At 47.9% G+C, this 23,975-nt stretch overlaps 1 protein-coding gene across 6 annotated transcripts in view; it reads left to right on the top strand.

Annotated features, from left to right (window-relative positions):
* Positions 1-23,759, top strand: part of CTDSPL (CTD small phosphatase like) — a 119,924-nt gene extending 96,165 nt beyond the window's left edge. For 4 of the 6 annotated variants that reach the window (XM_043442297.1, XM_043442299.1, XM_043442296.1 and 1 more), the window contains 4 exons: positions 5,296-5,397; positions 8,840-8,896; positions 12,183-12,275; positions 14,548-16,161. In XM_043442297.1, coding sequence (XP_043298232.1) covers positions 5,296-5,397; positions 8,840-8,896; positions 12,183-12,275; positions 14,548-14,970 — 675 coding nt within the window. In that variant the 3' untranslated portion in view covers positions 14,971-16,161. The other 2 variants (XM_043442301.1, XM_043442300.1) reach the window with 1 other exon arrangement.
* Positions 23,760-23,975: the final 216 nt, after the last annotated feature.

The raw sequence follows: 23,975 nt of genomic DNA, 5'->3' as shown, positions 1-23,975 counted from the left end.
TCGGAGCGCTGCTCCGCAGGATCAGAAGTCCAGGTTTGTACTGAGCCTCCAAACTAAGTCCTCATGCTCTGTGAAAGCTTTGTCCAGGCCATGAAGACAAAGGTGCCCAGAGGAGATCCAGCTGGAGGCCCCTCACTGCTGCTCACCTCACAAGTCCTCCTTTTGTTGTTCACATGCTGTAGTTTATATGTGCAGGTTGGGTCTTTGGATTTTGTTTTTGTTTTTTTTTACTAAGCTCGTTTTTTCATCATTCAATTTTTCATTCATACTTTTTAATTTTTACTAGTCTTTGACTGCGCTGAGTCTCGCTGTGCAGACCTTTCTCCAGTTGCAGCAGGCAGTGCTGCTGTCTGTGTTCAGCGTGCAGGCTTCTCACTGCTGTGGCTTCTCTCGTTTCAGAGCACGGGCGCTGGGACACAGGCTCAGTAGTCGTGGTAGACAGGCTTAGTTGCTCCATGGCATGTGGGGTCATCCCAGTTCACGGATCAAACCCGTGTCTCCTGCGTTGGCAAGCAGATGCTTTACCACTGAGCCCCCAGGGAAGCCCTCATTCATATTTTTTCATTATTCAAAGTCATGGTTTAAAAAAAAATACTGAAAGATTAAAATAGAAAAGAAAATCCCCCAACTTGATCTCACTCCTTAGAATACCCTTCTAGTATTTGTTGTATATCCTTCCAAAAACTTTCTAAATCAACACAGGCATCTTTAAACAAGTGAGAGTATTACAAGTTGTTTTTCACTTTTAACAGGATACCTTGAATGTCTTTCCAGATATTAGTCCGTACAAGCTGCCTCATTGTTTTACATGTGGTTGATGGCATTTACTTGGCTCCCACTTCTGTGCTCTTAAAAATAAATATTCTTGTGTTTGTGCACCTGAGTGATAGTATCTAGGTGATCAGTTCCTAGTTGTGGAAATGCTAGGTCAATCTATATTTTTGGTAGATTAAAGGCAAATTATCCTCTAAAGACCTAATTTAAATTCCTACCAAGAGTCCATTCCTTTATCAAAAATGGTGGTTAGGAAATACTTTAATCTTTGCTGATCTAAAAGTAAAGAATGGTATTGATTTATTGCTTTAATTGGTAGTTCTTCCTGAATGAGTATGAACATCTTTTCACAAGTTTATTGCACACATGTATTTCTTCTTCCCTATTCATTTATACTATTATCTTTTCAAATTTCAAGGAAATTAGCACTCTCCCCTAAATTTATGATGTATCTTTTGGCCTTGTCCACAATCATTTTGACCACAAAGAAGTTTAATTTTGTATGGGGAAATGTGTTCATCTTATCTTTGATGACTTCTGAACTTTACATCATGCTGAGAAAGATCTCCCCACTCTATGACTGTGACTCACATCTTCTGCTAGTATTTTTAACAATTTCATCATCACACTTAAGTCTTTGATCCATCTGGATTATGTTGATGTAAGGTGTGAAGTCGAAATTCACCCTGGTTTGCTTTTCCAGGTAGCCCAAGTTCAGCTTTATTTGCTTTTCCAAGTGGCAAGTCAGTTGTCCCAGCATCATGTACTGACTAACCCATCTTTTGTACACCTATTGGAAGTGACATCTCTATCTGGACTTGGTTTTAAATGTGCCACTTAGTAACATTTGTCTCCCAATTGGGAGCTGGGGTTTGAGGACCTCTGCACATCTAATTAGAAGCCTCATGGTCTGTCTGGTAAAAGTCGGGTATCAAAGGGTAAGGAAAAAGGCAGAGGAACAGTTTGGGAAACAGTAAAGTTTGGTGGTGAGGCTGAACGTGAGCACTCAACGCTTTGGCCCCAGTGTAGACCTGACCCCATAGTTCCCACACTCTTGCTGGAATCACAGGCCAGCCTGGTGCTCCTAGCACCAGTGAGACAGTGCAGCTGAGCCAGAAAAGTGTTGAGAGAGGAGAGGAGAAAGTTGTTTTCTAACAGTTCAGTTTCTGTGCTGCTGGCTTTATAAGCCTTTAATAAACAGCAGACCTTATGAAAAGCATATAAGCAGAGCAGCCCCTCTCATTAGAGGGGGTGTCGAGTCCCCTTTGCCGACACCCCTGAGACTCTGCCCTTAGCTCGGAGGCGTGGGGATGGTGGGGGACAGTGTGCAGACTCAGAGCCTGAAAACTCAGGTGCACAGGCCAGCATCCAGTGTCCCAAGAAGAGGCACTGCATTTGTAAGATTTGTGAGAGTGTGGTATGGGGTGAGTACCTTAGATCAACTATTCCTGGCTGCCAGTTCATGACCAAAGACAGGACTCCCACTTCCACTCCCAGGAAGATCACTGGTGTGAGTACCCTCCCCAGACCTACCCCCTCCCTCACCCCACATGATTTCTTGCCCCCATTCCCACCCCCTGGCCATGCCCACCCATGCTTTGGAACAAGTCATCGTGTTCAGAAAAAGCTCTTTTTGATATACTTGGTGTTTCTCCTATTCTTCAGCTTTATGATGGCCTGAGAGAAAATTTGCCTCGAGACATTTTTTAGTTAATGATTCAAGCATCACCTGAGCAGATCACTGAAGTCACAAAACACTACTGCAGTTATCTAGTGTCCTTGCATGTTCCAAGGACACAGCAGCTGTCCGGAAGAATTCTTACCCATGGTCTGAAGAATTTGCATTAATCTAAAGCCGAGCTTTCTGTGAAGCTGCGTGCATTTAGGAACCAGGCTAAGGATTAATGAAACTCCACCCCCCACCCGCCCTGCACAGTGCATGGCCCCAGCCTGGCCTTGTTCTCTGCAGCACAAATGATAAATCAATAGCTTGCCTATTATGCCTCTCACCCCACTCACTCTTTTCTCTCTTAAAATAATATGGGGAGGCTTCTTCCTTACTGGTAACTCAGAGAATGCTTGTAAAGTATGGGTTAAATCTGCGAAGAAAGTAATTTTTATTCTTGAGATTGGAAAATAACTGAGCCACTTTTGGCAGATCTTTGATGTTTTCAGATATGCTCAGGATAGAAGTTCTAGATCCTTATTTTCCAGGCTGGCAATTACATAAAGTTAAAATGTTGTTTTAGTCTATAAATGCATAGAAAAAGGTCTAGGCAGATACACACTAAACTAAAAAGGGGGGCACCTGGGGAAAGGAATGGGGGATATGGAAGAGGGAATACTTGTGTTTTATGTGTCTATATTCTTTACAATCAGAATGTGTTTTTATTACATAATTATGAGATAGAAAATTTTTAAAAAATTTTTATTTTAGTTGCAAGTATGTTTCCTGCTATGGTCCACACAACAGAAATAACCCCAGTTCTCTACATTACGTTCATTTATTGGGCTCATTACACTATGCCTTTTTAAATCTCTTTTTGATACAGGACCTCTGGCAAGTTTTGCAGGGTTTTTTTTGTTTGTTTCTTTGTTTTTGGCCATGCCACACAGCATACAGGGTCTTAGTTCCCTGACCGGGGATTGAACCCAGGCCCCAGCAGTGAAAGCACTGAGTCTTAACCACTGAACTTCCAGGAAATTCCCTTGGTTTATTTTCATTTTTTAAAAAATAAAACTTGCTTGCTGATTTGAAATGAAGGTCAAAGTCCTTTCCAGGACCCTGGATCCCACACCCAGGGTCTCAGACACGTCTTTCCCAGAGCCACACCATCAAGGATTCTGCCTGTGAACATTCATTAGACCCAAGGGAGTTGGGAGGCCGTAAGGGCCTTTTCTCCTGGGTGATGTTGGAGAGAATGAGACATACTCGCTAGAGAGAGCCCCTGGCGTTAGAAATGCTCCTGTCTCCACACAGGCTCATCCTGCTCAACCCCGACAAGCCCTCCAGCCAAGATAATCATTGCACTTGCAAATTTACCTAACCTGTTGACCGCCTGTGTTACATTCACTATTGAACCAGCTCAAGTCCAAATTTAAAACAAATTCCTTGACTAATGTTCAACTTAAACCAAAAAGAGAAAGAAAGAGCCATTTGGAAAGAAATACTTCTAGATTTCTTTTTTTCTTCTTGTTTTATTTGATAAGCTAATTTGTCCATTCTTCAGTGGCTCGGGACAGATAGATATTTTCTTGTTGTTTTGTTTTGCATTAATTCCGGAATAGAGCTTGACCTTCCTCCAGGACAGAAAATTAGCTAGTTAATATTGAGTACTGAATATGCCACAGAATAAACTGAAATGCTTAAAATCGTTTCTAAAATGAATCAAGGCCCAAGAAATAAATACTCTAAGTCCAAAATTGAGATTGGCTGAAGATACCCAGCATCTTCTTAACTCTTTATGACCTCTTTATCATAAGATTGTCAACTACTACAAAGACATATAAATGGATTTTCTGGTTAACACACAGCATGTGAATTCAAGTGTGACTTCCAGGGCCAGAGACTCTAAAGGAAGAAGAGTGTCACCTTCACCCAGTGATGCACCACCGTGGGCGTGCACAACACGGGGCGCTGCATGTGGACCACCCTTATTTCTGTTTCCTATTATTGGAGGTCACTTTGGACCACTGGGCTTCCCTGGTGGCTCAGCTGGTAAAGAATCTGCCTGCAATGCGGGAGACCTGGGTTCGATCCCTGGGTTGGGAAGATCCCCTGGAGAAGGGAACGGCTGGCTACCCACTCCAGTATTCTGGCCTGGAGAATTCCATGGATTGTATAGTCCATGGGTAGGGTTGCAAAGAGTCGGACACAACTGAGTGACTTTCACTTTCACTTTTCACTTTGGATTGCATTTTGCTGGTGGTTCTATTGTTCCTCTTAAAGGTTTTTCGGAATTTCAGTCACTTAAAAAAATATTATGATCCAGTATAACTCTAAAATATACTTACATACCATAGTGAGTTTAAAATGAAATATGACCCCAGAACATGCGATGCATGGTTAGAATAGCTGTTATAATTGAACATTCATTTTCATGTTGTCCATTTTAATAATAGCAATAGCTACCACACATGTGCCAGGCAGAATGCTGGATGTTTTACTTCAGTTATAGCTGATAACGACCTTTTATGGTAAGTATTATTCTTCCAACTCAGAGCCAAGAAACAGAGCTGATGAAACAGAGCTGATATTCCAGCCGAAATTTGTCTGGTTCCAAAGCCCAGGCCCTCATCATAGATGTTCAGACAGTGGCACAGTTATTTGTTTGGTAAAACTTAAGCTGTAAGCTACTTCTTCCTATTGTTTTTAGTAAAATTCCATGATGCACCTAACCCGGTATTTAAATGTTTGATTTCGTTTCTAACCTCATTGACATAGTGTAACACAATAGTAAGGGAATTGGTTGATATTTTATATAAAGGTAATAATATTGATTTTTTTTTTTCCCGCTTTAGCCACCAGCTAAATACCTCCTTCCAGAGGTAACGGTGCTTGACTATGGAAAGAAATGTGTGGTCATCGATTTAGATGAAACATTGGTGCACAGTTCATTTAAGGTAAATCAACATAAAAAATGATCAGTGATCTTTGTGATTTGGCTACAATTGTATTGAAAAATGGAAAAGTAAAAAGATGAAAGCTTGTGGTTTGTTGGCATATGATTTCACTGTTCATAAAATCCCAGTAACAGTTGGTTATTAACTCAGGTGAACATTAACTTGAGTAGTTGAATATTAACATAATTAGTTTGGGAGGAAAAAAACCCACTGGGCTGCCAATATCCCTGAGACCTCATTCTTATGCAGTTTAAGTTTTCCAACACTCTGCCCCCTGCAGAAATACTTTCCAGGTGGCACAAGGCAGTCAGTGCCCCAGGACACTGCTGTGTGTTTGTCTAGGCAACTGAGCACTGTACAGGCTGCAGTTTATATGGGGAAGGACAAGGGGAGACACAGTTGAAAACTAGCAAGCAACTGACTATCCTGGAAATCTTCCCAGACCAACTTTTGGAAGATGCCCAACTCTGAAGAAGACTTTCAGAGTTATGGCATCTGAACAGATTCAGTCATTTATCTTAACGGTTTTCATGACAAGAGCTTGCTGGAGTTTTTCCTAAGCTTCATGGCTAAGTGTGTATCCCCCTGCATGCCCTCCCTTCTGAAGGCCAGGGGCTGCAATACGCTCAGCGTGAGCATCACAGTCTTACTTCCATCACCTCCCTCACTCCTCCCTCTCAATCTCCCCACCAGAATAGCAGCCAAAATTACTAATTACCCAAGGGCCTCCATGTGTGTATGTATGTGCTCAGTCATGTCTCTTTGCAGCCTCATGAACTGCAGCCCACCAGACTCTTCTGTCCATGGAATTCTCCAAGCAAGAATACTGGAGCAGGTTGCCATTTCCTCCTCCAGGGATCTTCCCGACCCAGGGGTCGAACCAGTGTCTCTTAGGCCTCCTGCATTGCAGGCAGATTCTTTACCACTGTGCCCCCTGGGAAGCCTGGGCCTCCAGAGGGGAACAGCAATGTCTGTACTCCTAAGAAATGAGTTAATCATTTTCCCAATTTTTGAAGTTGTTTGAAATAAGCAAATGATGAAAAAGTTTGGAAATAGGGGATTGGTGTGTTGAGGGGGAAGCGGAAAGTGTATGGGGTCCTGGTCCTGTTTTCCTTGGGGTGTTTATGGTACTGGAACTGCCCTACTGTTGCTGGCCAGTTACACCATTTTCCTCTCTTTACCACCAGCCCGTGACCCTGCTTTCTTTGCTGGGAGACATGAAAGCACCACCTGAGATGAAGTGTGTGTCTGACACCAGCCAGTCTCTCCTTGATGGCTGTATGGGAAGTGGGAGAGAGCTATCAAATTTTCCTGCAGACCTCTCTGCCAGAAACATCCCTCTTTGGGCCTGCTTCTCACTAAACAGAATCCTCCTTGGCAGGTCAGGGCCAGGCAGTTGTCCTGGAGTCCTTGGGAGTGTGGAGGAGGGGCCACACACCCTCCTGGCAGTGAGAAATGGCCTGGCTAGCCCCTGGGGCATGTGGGCACCATTCATTCCACAGCCCCACACGGGCCTTCCCAGGATTGATCCCAGCGATTCAGTGACCTTATATCCCAACTCAACTGTGAACTGCATTGGAAGCCTTTCCTCCGCTGTGGGCAGGATGCTTAGAACTTTCTCAAGTCCCTGAGGAGCAAAGGCCTTCAGGGCAAGGGTCAGTTATCATCACAGCATAGCCAGCTTCCTTCTAGCAGCTCTGGGAGTGTGGGCATCACCAGCCAGGCTGCCCAAGGTTACTGAGGGCTCATGGCTCCAGAGATGGAACCTTGGGAGCCCCTGGTGCTCCCTGCTCAGAGGGCATTGATAGACAGGTGATGTGAATAGCATGTCTTCTTTTCTTCCCTCCCTGAGCTGCCTGCATTTTCAAGCAGAATATTGTATGATTTTTAAGGTTCTGGGCATCTCAAAGCCCTTTGAGAATCCAAAAGCTAAGAACTTTTCTCCTTGAAACTATACAGCACACAGACCCAGAGACACATGTTTCCAGCCCTGGCTTTGGCCCCCTTGTTATATATACTTTGTGGAATAGAATGTCACAATCTAACGCCTCATGAGAATTTCTTCCTTCAGTCTTTTGTGTTCTCACTTCATTCTGTATTTTAGTTGTGAAACGACTCATACTTGCTCAATACCATGCTCATCCTTGACCTTCCAACCAAAGCAGCGAGGAAACTGTAAGCTTAAGGCTCAAGTGCTCTAGTGAATGCTTAGTAATGGTTCTGTGACCTAGTGTTTCCCACAGTTTTCCAGTGTATGTCTTAAAGAACAACGTGTGTGTATAGTAATGGACTCAAAGACAGACTTTAGTTCAGATTCTTTCCAGAGACCCTGTACCCCCTGCCCCTGCCCAGGGACCATCACACCCAGTCTCCCTCCTTCTGTTCCTCTCCCCCTTATCCCAAGGGTTTGTGATCTCATGATTCTCTTGGGCCTGTTCGTTTCCACTTGATTTGTGGAATTCCATTTAGAACGGTATGCGAGTCCGTCGTTGAGAATATAGTGACTGCTGAAGAATCGTATTTGAGTTCTAAGTGTCACTAAGTGTTGGGTTACTTTAAATATGCAGACGTTTGTGAGTGTGCTAGGTATTGTATCACACAGCGCAGAGCAGTCTAAGTGTGGTGGCTCTCCCACCCACCCCACCCCACCCGCCTCCAGGGCCGGAGACGGTGCCAGGCAAGGCTGGAAATCACGCACACAGCTGTACGGAGCCATGGGCACTCATCAGACCCATTGCTCTAACTGTGGAGGACAGGAGAAACCAAGGTCCAGAGGGGAAAGAGCCTGCCCAAGGTCGTGGGCTGTGGCCTCTGACTTCACCCCGTATATCCAGTGGCCCCACTTTGGGCCCATGTGTTGAGCATGTCTGTACTTGTGCAACTTACCAGATGGGTCCAGTGGTAAAGGATCTGCCTGCAATGCAGGAGATGCAGGTTCTATCCATGAGTCGAGAAGATCCCTGAAGAAGGAAATGGCAACCCACTCCAGTATTCTTGCCTGGGAAATCCCATGGACAGAGGAGGCTGGCGGGCTACAGTCCATACAACCGCAGAGTCTGAACAGGTAGCAACTAAACAAGCGCTGTCCTCTAGGGTTGTGAGGCCCTCGCCTCCGCCCCCTGGTGGCCAGCAGTGGTTCCTGCCACTCTAGGCAAGAGCCAGGAGTTAAGAGGAGCCCTGTTTCCAAGCCAGGCGCAGCACTCTTTGTGGTTGGGGCCAGGCAGGTAATAAAGATGCTGATAATGTGACAGAATTCAGGACAGAAAATAACATGCTTTCCTGCTTATATTTATTTTGAGGAACTGAAGCATGCTCCAACGTCCCCCTGAACTGTTTTGTCCAATATTAAAAACATTAGTCCAGGCAGGCTTTTTTGGTGCTAAAGTTTCCAGTTTTATTTTCTTCTTTCAGACATATTAATTATAGTTTCTTCTTTCTCCAGCCTATTAGTAATGCTGATTTTATTGTTCCCGTTGAAATTGATGGAACTATACATCAGGTAAGAAATCAAAGCTAAATCTGAGTTTCAGTTTGCATTTTTTTTTAGTGATTACATTTTCTATGAACTGTATTTCTAAATTCCCCTTTCCGTAATCATTTTGTTACTGAATCAGGAGGAGGCAGACTTTATTAAAAATTCAGTGATTTTATGCTTTTTTTTTTCACTCGGATGAATTTTATGCTTCATTTATAAGGGAAGCTATAATCTATTTGTAAATATTAGATGTGGTTGCAAGTTCAAATAGTTCTTTGATTTGATGCAGGCTTTTAGAAGTTTCTATATCCCCCACTGGCCTAGCTTGATGGTCTAATTAACTTCCCTATGTAATTGCTTTAGCTACTCTCCAAGCAGGCAACAGGGAAATGTCACAAGTCACTGACTTAGGGTAGATTCTCAGCAAAGGTTGTCAAAGATTGCCAGCCACTCCAGACTGACCTTGTCACTCCTACATCGTGTTCTCCTGTGAATATTTAGTAAAGCCCAACCCAAAAGGGAAAGGAGGAAGGGTGTGCATTTTTGGATCAGCCGGAAGCTTTGAATAAAGATGCCCTAGTCAGTTGGCATGCATCTTTGTTCTGATATTTTTGCCCCTTATTTTTCTTTTTATTGCATGAAGCTCCTCTAGGAATAGTTTCACTTGTGAAATATTGGAAACGCTGTGGGAAGACATTGTAGGTTTTCCACAGAAATGCTCCAGTCGTCTTCCTTGTCAACCCCAAGATCTAAAGGGAGAGCCTCTGGCCTGGTGTGTTTATATCCCAGGAGGAAAACTCGCCCTTGGTACTTGAGCCATGACAGGCTGTCTTTCCTTGGAGATGTCGGTAGTCTCTTTGACCCTTGAATGCTGGGTGTCAGAGCTGGTGGGGCCTTTGGAGTCAACGGGTCCAGCTACCTCACCATCCACACGGGGGGAGTGAGGCTCAGCCAGGAAGAGGGGTGGTTCAAGGTCATGCAGCAGGACGAGTTGAAATGAGAGCTCCAGTCTCCTGTTCCTGACACAGGGCTCTTTGCCGGGTACTCGAGTCCCCCTTCCTCCCCTGCCAGGAGGGCCTGCCAGCGGCCCGTCCCTGGTGTTTCCATGCTTCATGCTTTGGAAAGCCATCAGGGAGCCAGAATGGCAGGCACTTGGCCTTTAACATTTGCCCAAGCATCCACAGAACTCACTCCACATCTGAGAAGCAGTTAAGGCTTCTGCGTTTATTATCTTGGCCCGTGTGACAAGATAGTGGGATGAAGGAGAGGCTGCCCACTGGCATGACGGAAATTAGGAGAGAAATGAATCCCTTCGTTCCTCATGACTGTGAGCATAGCCCTCAGGACCTGACCTGCTGTGGCCAGCCCATTCTCAAAGGAGCTGCCCCGCTCCCCCAGCCCTCCAGACTGTGCTATGATTCACCTGGCAGTAGACACTCCAGAGCTGGGATCAGAAACTCTTTCTCCTGAGGGAATGAAGCCACAGGCGCCCAGAGGAGGACCAAGGCCCTGGCGAAGGCCGTGGCCTCGTTCAAGTAATCCAGGATAGGCTGTGCAGGTCCCAAGGGGCCTATTCTCGGTTACTTGCACGCGGACGCGGGCCTGGACGCCAGCCTCTGGGCCCAGGATCCTCCTCTCTGTCAGAGGCACCAACGCCATAGTCCCCAGACCAGTCTCCTGCCCTTCGCACGTAGCAACGCTTGGTTTCCAAGCAGCATCCCCAAGGAGACTGAGGACCACGGGCCGCACCCATTCCTAGCAGCCTCATGAGCGGAGTGTAGGCCTGGAGCTACTGCAGCCGCACCCCACCGCCAGGCCTCTCCACTCCGCAGAGCCCTGTGGGCGCCCATCCTGGCCATCCTGCTCCTCTGGCCCCTCCCTCCACACACCCTTTGACTCAGCCACAGGTTTCCCACCAAGACCTTCACCTGTGTAAACTCCTCTTCAGCAGCTCTTCCTCTGTATGGAGCAGGGCCCCGTTCCCCTTGCCCCTCCTCCTGTAGAGTATCCAGCCTGCTCCATCTGCTGTTCACGACCCATGCATACTCACCTCGACCTGCCTTTCACACTACGTCTTCAGCCTCTTCTATCCCCATCTCCCCGTCTTTTATCTCTGCCTCTGAAGGGCTGGTCGGCAGAGCTCTGGCCGTTCTCCAACACCCCAGGTGTTTTCAGGCAAGGTCTCACGCTCAAACTAATTTCTTGCCTGGAAGCTCACTTCTCATCTTTATCAGCCTGGTGAACTCCTATTCATCCTTCAAGGTCCAGGCCAAATGTTCCCTTTTGTGATTCCCTCCCCTTGAGAGGGAAGTTAATCATCATTAATTGATCATTATGCTGCAGCTTTCATTATGCATGTTTATTTTGATCTGTTTTTCTGAATGTCTGCTCTAGACTGTGAGCTCTTTAAGGGCAAGGCCTGTGTTTCCCTCACCTTTGTAACCATTCAGGCTGAGGCCAGAGCTGGGACTGAACAAATATGAGTCGAACTGAATTTTAACAAGTTTGAATTATTTTAGGGAAATGGCTAATTTCAAGTGAAGTTTATTCAAGTTTTAATTAGTCCTTCCCTCCTCCCACCTCCTCTGCCTCCTCTTGCCAGCTCTGCCTTCTTTCTCCGCTCCCATGTTTCCGCAGATCTGTTCAGGCTTCCAATCGGGGGCAGAGCCCAGCCACTCTAGGAAAGGTGGTTCTTTGCCCCCTGTGCGTGGCGGCCCCTCCTGATGCCTGGTTTCCGGGGTTAAGAGTAGGCTGGCTTCACATCCCCTGAAGCATCTGTTTCTGGAGCAGACTGAAGCAGAGTTAATGTTGTGCGTCAAGTAGACGGTTTCCCACACCGACAAGGAAGGCCCTTCATGCAGCTTTACTGCCCCTGCGTGAGCAATCCCAGACCTGCCAGGCAGTGGGCCATGCCCTGACCTCCACCAAAAGGACCACCCCAGACCACGGCCTCTGTCCAGAAACAGCCTGACCCAGAGTGTGTCGCATGAAACACATGTGAAATGAAGGATCTGGGTCACCCGAACGTGGCCCAACCTTTCCACTCACTGGTTCTGCAAATCCCTCCACACCATGTCAGCTTCCCTCTCCCCCTTGGGCGGGGAGTCTGCTCCAAACTCAGACCTGGGGCACACCGTGAGGGCTGTCTGGTCCTGAGCGCCATGTTAGACAACACAGCCCCTCGTTCAGCCCTCCTGGGGTCAGGAGGCAGGGGCCGGGTTAGGGATCCTTCCTCCCCAGGGCTCTCAGGGCCCCAGGCTTTCCCTGGCGGCTGCTGTGACTGACCTGCCTGGTGTCCCTGCCGTTGCAGGTGTACGTGCTGAAGCGGCCACACGTGGACGAGTTCCTGCAGAGAATGGGACAGCTCTTCGAATGTGTGCTCTTTACTGCCAGCCTGGCCAAGGTGGGTCCCGCCCCCGCGCTCAGAGCCCAGCCCCTCCGCCCCTGCCCACAGTCTATTAGGCGGACCTTTGGTAAGGTGGGGGAAGCGGTTTCCATGGTGACAGGTTCCCACCCCAGATGGGGTAGATGCAGGCCGTGTGCACAGCACCCGCCTGAGAGGCTTTTGGGTTACCATAGCGACAGGAGCCCTGGGAACAAACGCTCCATAAAGTTGCTGCGTGCCGCCGCTGAAGCTGCCTGTCCACAGACCAGGCAACCACAGGCGTGTCCCCTGTGACCAAGACAGGCGTCTGCATCTCATCTGGTGACTGGCTGAGGCCTCTGCGCACTTGGGTTACCAGCTCACCCGGGTTTCAGGGAAGGATAAGCATCAAAGGTTCATCCACCCGCGGGGGCCGCATGAGCGTTCTGACCGCCCTAAAGAGCCCCAGGACCTCAGGCCGGTCTCTTCACTTCTCTCGCCTCCGTTTCCTCTATGAGATAGGGATGATCCCATCTACTTCGTGGGGTGGAGCAAATGAAATCACGCCCAGAAGGAGCGTAGCCCAGGGCCCGACTCCTGTTCCGCAGGTGCCTGTGGAGCCCCTGCTGGGCCTCCCATGCGCTGTGCCAGGCACTGTTACATGGTCACTGCTCCTGGTGTTCATTCTCTATCATGATTATTCATGATGATAAAATAAGCCACACGTGTTTTGGTCCCGTGGTTTGGTTTGAATCTCTGACCCAGCATCTACAATGGCCCTGACCAGAGAAAGTGGTCTCTCTGCCCTTACCCACTGTCTGAGGGACTTGGCAGGGTCACAGCACTGCCCCCCACCATGTGGGTGAGTCTGTCCTTTCACAGGTGAACTGAGGTGCCTGCAGTGTGTGGAAGGCAGGCCCCACGCCTCGAAAGAGCTCCTTGCCCGTGTCTGTGTCTCCAACCCTGACCCTGACAGGGCCAGTGCCATCCATTTGTTGGTGGCACCAGCAGTGTCTCCATGGGCACCTCAGGAACCCTCAGTGGCCCCAGGATGCGCTCTGCAGGGCCCAGGTTAGACGTCTGCCTGTCTGCAGACCTGCTCCAAGGACGCACAGGCAGCTTCCTCCCCCATATTCCATCTCTATGCGGGCTCCCTTCTCTGCATGGTGGGGACTCTGACCCTGAGTTCCCAGATGTGCTGTGCTGCTTTGCTGGGCTGGGCATTTCTGGTTTGGGCCATCTCTCTGCCATTCTGCCAGGCTCATCACCAGGCCATAAAGCTGGAGCCAGTGGGGAGGGAATCAAGAGCCCTGGGCTGTCTTCTTTATGCTGAAAATAGAATGCAGCCTCTGGAAGAGCATCATCTTCCCCAGTGGGTACCCTTTCAGATGAACGGTACTGCGCTGCAGTGCCAATGGCCCTTCTGACAGTGCTCTCGGCCGCTGAGGCGCCTGAAGCGATAACCAAAAAAAAAACAAACAGGAAGGTTGCACTGTGCTGGGGGACTGAGAGCTGTTTTTTTCCTTTGGCAAAATTGAAAGCACTCTTTCTTGGCATCATCCCCAGCACTTGCTTAAACATCCTTGTTCGGTCTCTCTTCCTGGACGGCTCCCACCTGCCCCTCCATCTGTCTCTCCAGCCCTTCTCTCACTGCTATCCCAGGCTGCCTTTGCCAAATCAGCCCCCATGTGCTGCCTTCCAAGGACTTCAGTGGTGGTCCAGTAGATCGGACTCCATGCTTCCACTTCAGGGGGCACAGGTTCCATCCCTGGTCAGGGAAGTTTCGCATGCCATGTAGTGCATGTGGCCAAAAAAAAAAAAAAACCCACAAAATGTGCAGCCTTCCGGCTTCTCTCCTCCCGAGTGCACAGCTCTGCTGACAGGGAGCCACTGCCCAGGGCTTGGCCCTGAGCTCAGCCCCCAGCCAGCACCACTGGTGTGCAGGACCTCCTGGCCTGCTTCCCTGGGGCCTGAGCAACCTCTGCTGACAGAGCCCCACGGCGTCTGCTTCCCCATCTAGTGTCCTTCCTCCATTCACTCACCCACCAAGTATGTCCTTTATACCTGCAGTGTCAGGCACTGTCCTAGGCGTTAGACATACTTCAGAGAACAAGAGATGGTCCATGCCCACGTGAAGCTTACATCCCCGTGGCCAGGAGCCCCAGACTAGGACACTCCCTTGAAACATGTATGCCACCACTGTTGTTAATGATTATGAAGAAATTAGCTAGAGTCAGCTGCTTAAAAATGACCCACGTGGCACTTCGCTCCCCTCACCTGGAGCCCTAAGCTCACCTCCCTTGGTCAACAGGAAACCCAGCCTCCCCCAGCGCTCTGCTTCGTCAGGAGGAGGACTCACCCGTGGAGCCGGGATGCTTCTTGCAGCCCTGCACCCTGCAGCCTTGACAGCCTTGGCTCTGCACTCGGGCTGCTGTGTGTTCCACCACCGGCCTTCCCAACACCACCAGCCTCAGGCACTTCCCGCTTCCCCGGCAGAGCCTCTGGGCCCCTGAGGACCTCTGACTGTGCCCCTCACTCGGGTCTTGGTGCTGAGGCCTGGCCTCACATGGCCGGGAGCTGCCACTCTTTTACCTCCAGCCCCAGCCGCGCAGTCTGGATGAAGATTTTCCCTCAGGCACAACCCCTTTATTTCTTCTTTATCCCTTGCAGTGTTCTTTGGGGAAAATTCCCCAGGCCATGGGAGATGACCAAGCAGGATGAACCTCAGTTGTGATTGGGGCTCTAACTCCCTCCCTTAAAACTCCTGGGCTCCAAGTCAGTGGCCGTGTTGTCTGGGCACATCCTGGGACAGTCAGGGGCTGGGCTGGCCTTGCTGCTCAGAGCTCCTCTAGGGGGCAGTGTGGCCCCGTGCACACCAGCCGGATCCCAAGTCCACACTTCCCTTTGCTGAGGCAACTCGTATTTACCGAGCCCTACCAAGAGGTGGCGCTAGTAGTAAAGAGCCCGTCTGCCAAGACATAAAGAGATCTGAATTCAATCCCTGGGTTGGGAAGATCCCCTGGAGAAGAGAATGCCTACCTACTCCAGTTTTCTTGCCTGGAGAATCCTAGGGACAGGGGAGCCTGGCAGGCTGCAGTCCAGAGGGTCGCAGAGAGTCGGACCAGACTGAAGTTACTTAGCACATGCACATGCACCAAGAGGTAGTCACGCGCAAGGTGCTGGAGATGTCCTGGGGAACACGGCAGGCAAGGCCCTGACAGATGACGGAGCCGTAAGGTGGTCCCGGGTGGTGGTGAGCTCTGTGGAGGCGATGGTGGCTGCAAGGCCGGAGAGTTTCCGCAGAGGAAGGTGCAGGAGGGCTGGGAAGGTGGTGAGGAGAGCTGAGCGCCGAAAACTGAGGAGATGAAAGGAGAAGTGTGTGCAGAGAGTGGGGGAGAGAATATTCCAGCAGAGGGGACACTGATGCAAAGGTCCCGACTGTGTGCAAAGCCAGCGTGGCTCAAGTGACTTGAGGTGGAGCTGAGAGGCAGCTGCAGCCGTGTGGGATCTGGCAGGGCCCCGGGGCTTCGTTCCCAGTGTGGCAGGAAGCCAGTGCAGGGTCTGACGGGTGTTTTCCAGCGGCCGTTCTGACAGCTGCAAGGTGAGTGGAAAGGAGGCCCCAGGGGAAGAGGGAGGCGCCTCTGCAGGCCAGAGATTACAGAGGCCCAGACAAGGGAGTGACAGTACAAACAGAGAGATGCGGGCGGATTCGAGATATTCTTGGAGAGGGAACTGCCAGGAATTTCTGATGGATTTGATATAAGTGAGAGAAATGGAAGAATCCAGGGTGTCAGGGAAATACCCAGGATCTTGAAACACCTGCAGTTACATAAGTCCCTTTTTAGAAGAGTAGTGTGGCTTTTGCTGCAGGAGGTGAGGGCTCCTGGGCTCTTCCGGGCACCCAGCCTTAACTGTGACGCCTGCTTCCCAGTACGCAGACCCTGTGGCCGACCTGCTGGACCGCTGGGGTGTGTTCCGGGCCCGGCTCTTCCGGGAATCATGTGTTTTCCATCGTGGGAACTATGTGAAAGACCTGAGTCGCCTTGGGCGGGAGCTGAGCAAAGTGATCATCGTGGACAATTCTCCTGCCTCCTACATCTTCCATCCTGAGAATGCAGTAAGTAGCCCCAGGCCAAAGGGACTCGGGGCTCCAGCTGAGCTCTCTGGCCAGGTAGAGCAGCTCTCTTGCCACTTCCGTACCTTCAAGCACCTGTGCGGGGGTTTCATGGCCTTTTCCTTAGTGAAATCCCAGCTTTGCATTGAGCAGTTACATGATATTGACCATTATTTATGCTCACTGAGCCTCTCTGCCGAAGTTGCCCTCTCTGTCAAATGGGCCTTCTAGCCATGCTGATTCGTGGGATTGTTGGAGGATCAAGTGTGGCGGCGCTTGTGTTGGGTAAGTGCTCAATGAGCCTGTATCTTCTCAGCATCGTTAGGATCATGACTGAGAAGGTTTTTGTCTGTCATCAGCCTCCTGGATCTGGCTGTTGCCCAGGACTTTGTGACCCCTGTAAATTCAGAAGGTCTGGGTGACCTCTTCAACAGAAGTATTAAGAATGAATAAAACACTTTAGTGAGGTCTTCAGATGAGACTACCAGGCTTTACCACCTCCTAATGATGTTTAAAAAGTAGATAATGGGAACATTTCCTACATAAAACTCCCCAGAGCGTGGCAGCTCCCAGTGACAAGTCTCTGGGTGCGGCATATCTCAGAGCAGGAGAGCCGCCCTCCTGCCGCCAGCCCTTTATTCCAGGAGGCAAGGTCAGCCCTACTGGAGGCTGCTCACCCCTCCACAGTGGCCGCCACACCAGACCTCAGCTCAGGCCCTGGAGAGGATGCTTCTCCCGAGCCCAGGCTTCCCAGTCTCAACGAAAGCCCATACAGGATCTTTTCCTTGAGACCGTAACTGTGTTGCTCCTCTTATAACCAAAAACTGAGTTCAAACTAGGTTCACTTCATGTATAATCATTAACTGAACAAACATTCAAAATATATTAAAGTATGCTCCTTTTGATGAGTTAAATTCAACATAATGCATTTTGTAATGTGTCTAACAGATAAGGATTCTTTTTTATCATCTCAATTCCAGGCACTTCCCTGGAGGTCCAGTGGTTAGGACTCTGTGCTTCCATTGTAGGGGTCACGAGTTCAATCCCTGGTCAGGGAACTAAGATCCCACAGGCCATGCAGCACAGCGCCCCCTACCACCAACAAAAAAATGAATCCTAATTCCATTATCACGTCTGATAATACTAGCAGTTTCTTGATATTATCACTAATATCCAGTCTGTATTCATCTTTTCCCTATCATCTAGAAATATTTTCTTTTATTTGGATTGTTTGAATCAGAATCTAAACAAGGTAGGTGCATACATTGCTTCGGTATTGTGTTCTTACTGTGACGTCACATCAGGAGGCATATAACATCAGATTGTCCCACTTTTAAAGATTTTAAGTTGCCTTTTGGATTCAGGTGTTATCAGCCTGATCCATCCATTTTCAGATTTTCACTTGACTTTTCACCTAAAAATGTGAGCAGTTGTTGATGATCTTTGCCTCTGCCTCCATCCACTATTTTATTAGAAATTACAAAATGGTAATTTCTAAACTCTTTTCATTCTTTCTGCATCTATTGGCTGGAATTCTCTCTTTTTTTTTTTTAATTGAACTTACTCTCATTGATTACTTGATTACCCTAAAATTCAGTTTGAATAGGGAAATCAGAATAAAGTCTTGGTTCTTTTTCTTTATTTTTTCTATTTTGAGAGTTATGAGATGGTGCTCTAGCAACCTCTAGAAGTAACCAACTTTTTTAGATACCATTATGAAGCTATGGATTTTTTTATGTGATAATTTAATCTATCTATTATCCTTTTTATGCTCAAATGTTCACCTATGGCCAGTGGATGCTCCTTCAAATAACAGTAGTCCTTGATCACTTCCTGCTTTCAAGTCCAACAAGGCATTCCAAGCTCATCTTGTCCATTTCTTGCTCCAGCCCTGTAATCAGCCATTTTTCTATGCAACCTGGGTTACTGTGAGTGAGAATGGTATTTAGAGACCACAGTTTGGGTGGGTTGTCATTGTTATTAGGATGTCCTTTGCTTCCAGTCCTTTCTACTGGACAGAGCTAAAATACACTTATTTTTATTTATAGAATGAAGACAAAATCATAAATTCACATTGGTTTTTCCAATTCAATTGTAACAGTTTTTATTTAATTTCCTTTTGTTTTTGTATTTATGTCTCCTCTTACACTGAAACTCATGATTCCTTATTAACATCATTACAGATTTGATTGATCCTATAGTATAGTTTTAACAGTTTCAAAATTGCATTGTTTTAATATTATTACTAACGATAAAACAATTGAATGCATTTAGGGATTTTTTTGAGCAATTCTACAAACAGAAAACTGTGTTTCAAAATCGCCGGAAATAATCCTTTCTATGGTTATGTCACCGAACTTACATATGTGAAGATTCATTTTTTTGTTGCTTTTTTCCTTACTGATTTAATTTCATTTCAATCATGTAACACATTTACATGGTTTAGCGTCAAAACTCTCACCAAAGGTTCTCCTTTGGCAATCTAGTGGTTAGGAGTCCACAAGTGCTTGCACCATAGGAAGGTTTGGATTTGATCCCTGCTTGGGGAAACGAAGATTCTGCATGACTCGCTGTGAGGCCAAAATTTTTTTAAAAATTAAAAACAAAACTATCAACAAAGATACATTCAGAGAAATCTTGTGTCCATTCCTGCCCTATCCCCTATTCCCACCCCTTCCCCTAGGAGTAGTCATTTTTTGCTTACTCCTTAACCTGTTGATTTTTTTTTAAATTACATAATGAATTGTTGGCTTACCCAGTGGCTCAGTCGGTAAAGAATCCACCAGCAATGCAAGAGATGCAGGTTCAATCCCAGGTCAGGCAGATCCCCTAGAAAAGGAAATGGCAACCCGCTCCGGTATTCTTGCCTGGAGAATTGCGTGGACAGAGGAGTCTGGAGGGCTATGCGGTCCATGGGGTCGCAAAGAGTCAGATGCGACTTAACGACTCAACCACCACCACCAATGAACTGTTACATTTCTAAACAGTCTTTTGATTTGTAAAAGGGTCAAAAATCTTAGTTTTAAAAACATTCTTGGCTTCCCTGAATTTGTTTTTATGTCTCTTCTTTGCACCTCTTGCTAACACCCTCTAGCAGCCCTCCCCACCTCTCTATCTAAAACTGGAGGAGACTCCTGTCCTGAGATGTTATACTTCCCCTTTTAACTGAACTCTGCGAAGCATGGGAGGCAATAATGCGCTTCTCCGTGCTGTGCAGTGACACTTAAGTAGAAGCCCTCTGATACTCTCCACGAAGATGTCAGTGGTTGATTGGTGACCTCTGACTTCAAGTGCTCTGAGGAGCAAGGAGTGGTTTGATGCAATAGAAGGAGTGTTTGATGGACAGAGGAACCTGGCAGGCTACAGTCCATAGGGTCGCAAAGAGTCAGGAAGACTGAAGCAACTTAGCATGCACACACACAAGGTAGTCATGTATTCTGCGTTCTGGCTACCTTTAATGCAGCGGGAAGACAAAACAGGAAAGTGCATGCCAACTGGGTACACTTAACTTTGCCTTCCTGAACCAGATAGATTCAGGTTGGTTTTAGCTGGGACGGGAGAACAAACAAGTGATGGTGCTGGTGATACCATCCTCCTTACCCATCCTCCTCACCAAAGAAGACATTGAAGTGTGGGGACGGAGTCAAGGCTGGGCGCGGCCCCCAGGCCTGATACAGCTCTGCTGCCCGCTGCACGCACTGTCTTCCAGGTGCCTGTGCAGTCCTGGTTCGACGACATGACGGACACGGAACTGCTGGACCTCATCCCCTTCTTCGAGGGCCTGAGCCAGGAGGACGACGTGTACAGCATGCTGCACAGACTCTGCAGTAGGTAGCCCCGGCCTCCGCCCGCCTCCTGCCTGTGAACCTGGAACCTCAGCCTGGGACCCGCCTGGCCTCCGCTCCCCCGGGAGCTGAGAGTGCGGACACGCCGTGCTCCAGGCCACGGGGCAAGTGTGGCCATACCTACCTGGTTTATTTTTTAAGAACAGAAACAACTATTTTAAAGCGAACTCTTTTAATGAATTTCGTAAAGGGACATGCATTTTACTGGATTTGCTTTTCTTAAAACATACCAAAAAGGAAAAAAATGGAAAAAAAAAAAAACAAAAGCTTGGTATCTATCAGACTTCCTTTTACAACTGTCCTCCCCTCCAAGCAGACAGCCTGTCCCCTTCGACCCCAGCTCAGAGGAGCTGACCCAACTCAGAATCTTTTCGTACAGGATGAAGTGCCTTTTTGAATGTTATTTTAAGCTGAGAGTTAATTTTTCTATGCGACATATTTCCAGACATCTTTTAGTCTTTTATTGTCTTAGATTCTCTAAGAAGATGAATATGACAATTTTCTAAAACCTGGGAGGTGGGGGGGGTGGGGGCGGGTGGCAGGGGATGGGGGTGAGTCCTAGGAGCCTGTCTCCCAACAGGTGCGCTGTTCTGACCGCCTGTGGCATATGCCACAGGGCTCCAGGCTCCTGCGAGGAGATTTGGTGACTGTGTCAGTGTGTACCTTCATTTCTGACCCAGTTTGGAATGTATCCGCAATCGTGTGGCTCAATGCTTTAGGCGACGATAGATCCTTTTGTATCCTCCTTCTTATTTCTGATGGTGACAGATTTGTCTTGAGGTCACATTTTTCCCCTTGAAAAGTGGCATCATGTCGCTTCTGGTTTCACACGACTGCCATACTTCTGTATGTTCTTGGTTTGGTTATTGTTGTCGTTGGGGGTAGAGCAGTTACAGAAAACTCTAAAACCCTTGGATAGTTAAAAAAGGAATTCTGTTTATTGGTTTTTTTTAAAATCTGTCCTTTTCAAAAGCTGGATACCCATGGAGCTGTTGGGGAATTTTCTTTGCTGCTACTGCGCTGCCACCAAATGGAATTGACCAGCGGCTGTTACACTGTTTTTTGCCACTGTGCCTACGCTCAGAATCTGCTCACTGCTAAGCTGCAGACTTGGACAGGGTCAGAAACCTAGGTGTCCCACCCCACTGCAGACTGCGGACCGTGTTCCTTCTCTGGCACCAGCCTCACCGGTTCAGGAGGGAACAAAGACCAAAGGGCCGGCGTACCTCATCGGTGTGGCGTTCCTTCTCAAGCTGCAGTCAGCCTCAGAGCTTGTGCTAAGCTGACCGTTCTCTCAGGAGAACCTGTGGCCTCAAGCCGCCACCATGCTGATGAGGCCCTAGTCCATTTCTTGGGCTTCTCTTTTGAAGCACAGCCTGTTACTGAGCTGAGGGTGGGGGAGACACATCTGGACGTGGGACCCATTACCCAGAGCCAGGGAAAGGAAGGGCCCCCTCCCTGAGCTGGGGCTCCTTTTGCAGCCTTTTCCAGTGAGATCTTTTAAGCAGTGCCATGATCCTCGTTTGACAATGAGACGGTCTATATAAAGTATTGCTCTTAAAGATAATTAAAAAGAACCCTTTCATGTTGGCACCGTTGCCTTAGTCCTCTGTGGGTCAGGCCAGAGTTCTGGTGGGAGCCACCAGCACTAAGAAGATTGGAAAACAGTTGGGGTGGGGGGGTGTCAAAGTAAAATTTCTTTTCTGCTTTCGTTCACAAAATAGTGAAGCCAGCTGCCAATCACGTCCTCCCAACAGCACTTTGGTCTGCGGACTGCCGTGCTTTCAGGAAAGAAGTAAGTATTTAGGGGTAACCAGGTCTCCCGACACTCTGAGTATTCCAAACCCAGTCATCCATATGCCAGTTAAAATAGAAAGAGCCCCTTGCTCAGTGTGACCACAGGAAATGACAGTTATGTGGCAGGTCTGCACACGCCATACACCTTGATTCGGAAAACTAGTCATTAAATGAACCCACTGCCTTAAATGTCTTGAATGTTGCAGTCAGGTGTCTGTCACGTGTTGACATCCACACAGAAGTCATTCCTGATGAGACCCTTAGGCCCCCCTGACCTGTGCGCCCTGCTTTGTTAGCATCCCAAGGTCTTACTTGGAATAGGGGGCAGCGAGGAGATTCTAGAATATCCCAGGGGAATCAAACCTAGGAATTGTGCCCCACTTCTGATGGAGTGAAGACACGTGGCAGGCTTGAGCCAGATCCTTCACCTGGTCATTCCCGAGGCCGTGAGCGCCATTGCACTGAGCCGGTGCAGAGCTGGCGGGGGTGGAGCCCGGTTCCTGCCATCACAGACACAGAATGTCTCGGGAGGGCAGCAGGCCCTCCGGGGAGTTCTGGATTCTGTGCACCTTATTCGACCCCACTCCAAAATTCCGTTCTTATTTTAGCCCTTGATTCTGCTTTATGTATATAATCAAAATATCTATATTGATATATATATTTTTAATCATCTACATGTAAATGAAGCAATAGAATTCTAACATAAGGCCAAGAAATGAGATGAATGTTTGGGGTTTATGTTTTTAAGGTAAATACGGGTATTATTTTTACTTATTACCTTTTATGAGATTGTGGGCTTTAAAACCTAAGGAAACCTATCTCTGTGCCATATACTTCCCATGTTACCAAAACACCCCCAACTCTTTAGCCAAATGAAAAATCTGACCTCCTGAGTCTCCATGGTCCTTTTGGTACCAGGTTAAAATAGAGTCTCCTGGACAATTATTTTTTACTTTAATATCTGGAACAGGATACCGCGGGTCATGGACTCTGGCCGGGCCTCGAGTGGAGGCACCCAGGCACAGTGGAGGTTGTCACCGCTCTGTCTTCCATTGCTCTGGAATCCCACATGTTGGTCCATGGTCTCACCCATTAGCTGTTTGTAAACAATGCATCTGTATCCTAAAGAGAAATATCCTAAAGGGATACAGCTATGTATCCCGTCATAGCTGACGGTTGGTGGGGAAGCTCCTCTGACGTGGTGCCAATTTGATGAGATGATCTTGGAGACATGAGGATGCCCTGATGACACTGACTTGTCATGGTTGCAGCGTTTGAACGCATGGTATGAAAAGGAAATCTGTAAGTCTATAACCTGGCAACATTCTACAACCCTGTGTATTCAAGATGGCTTTCTCATGAAATCCAGAACCACACAGCCCTATGGTCAAACACTAGTGACGTTTGTGCCTCTGCTTTTAAAGGTGCTGTGATGGACAGTTGGCACGCCAGGGTTCGAGAAGAATGGATGGTTTGAAGTGCTTTCCCTTACCTGTGCACAATCAACTGGCTGCCTCTGTTCCTATTTTACTGTAAATCTGATGGTGTCTGCTGCTGTTCATTCTCCAGAGAGCTTCTAACACCCCCGCCCAAGGGGTAGAGATGCTGGTGTCTGGGTAGTCATGGATTTCTGTTGGATATTTGAATGTGATAAACATCACTGGGGAAATACTACATGTGGAATGTGCACGTTTCCAGGGGCGAGCATTGTCAGTCAAGAGGTTTGCAATGATTTCCTTCCTGCCAAAAATAAATACATGAAACCGCGCTCTCCTGTGGGTGGACTGCTTCTTAGCACCCTTGCTCACTGTGTTCTCCGTTCTCTCCCAGCTCACAGCCTCACACCATCACCTTGGGTCTCTCTGACGAGCAGGGCCGATGAGACCAGGACAGCAGGATCTCAGGAGCTGTGGACCTTGACTCCAAGGGAGCTAGAAAACCACTCTGCCCAGTGTTAGGACCAGACAGAAGCAATCTGGCTCA

This window comes from Cervus canadensis, chromosome 22, assembly GCF_019320065.1.
Source record: "Cervus canadensis isolate Bull #8, Minnesota chromosome 22, ASM1932006v1, whole genome shotgun sequence".
NCBI classification, from domain to species: domain Eukaryota; kingdom Metazoa; phylum Chordata; class Mammalia; order Artiodactyla; family Cervidae; genus Cervus; species Cervus canadensis.
This window is presented reverse-complemented; position numbering and strand designations above follow the sequence as displayed.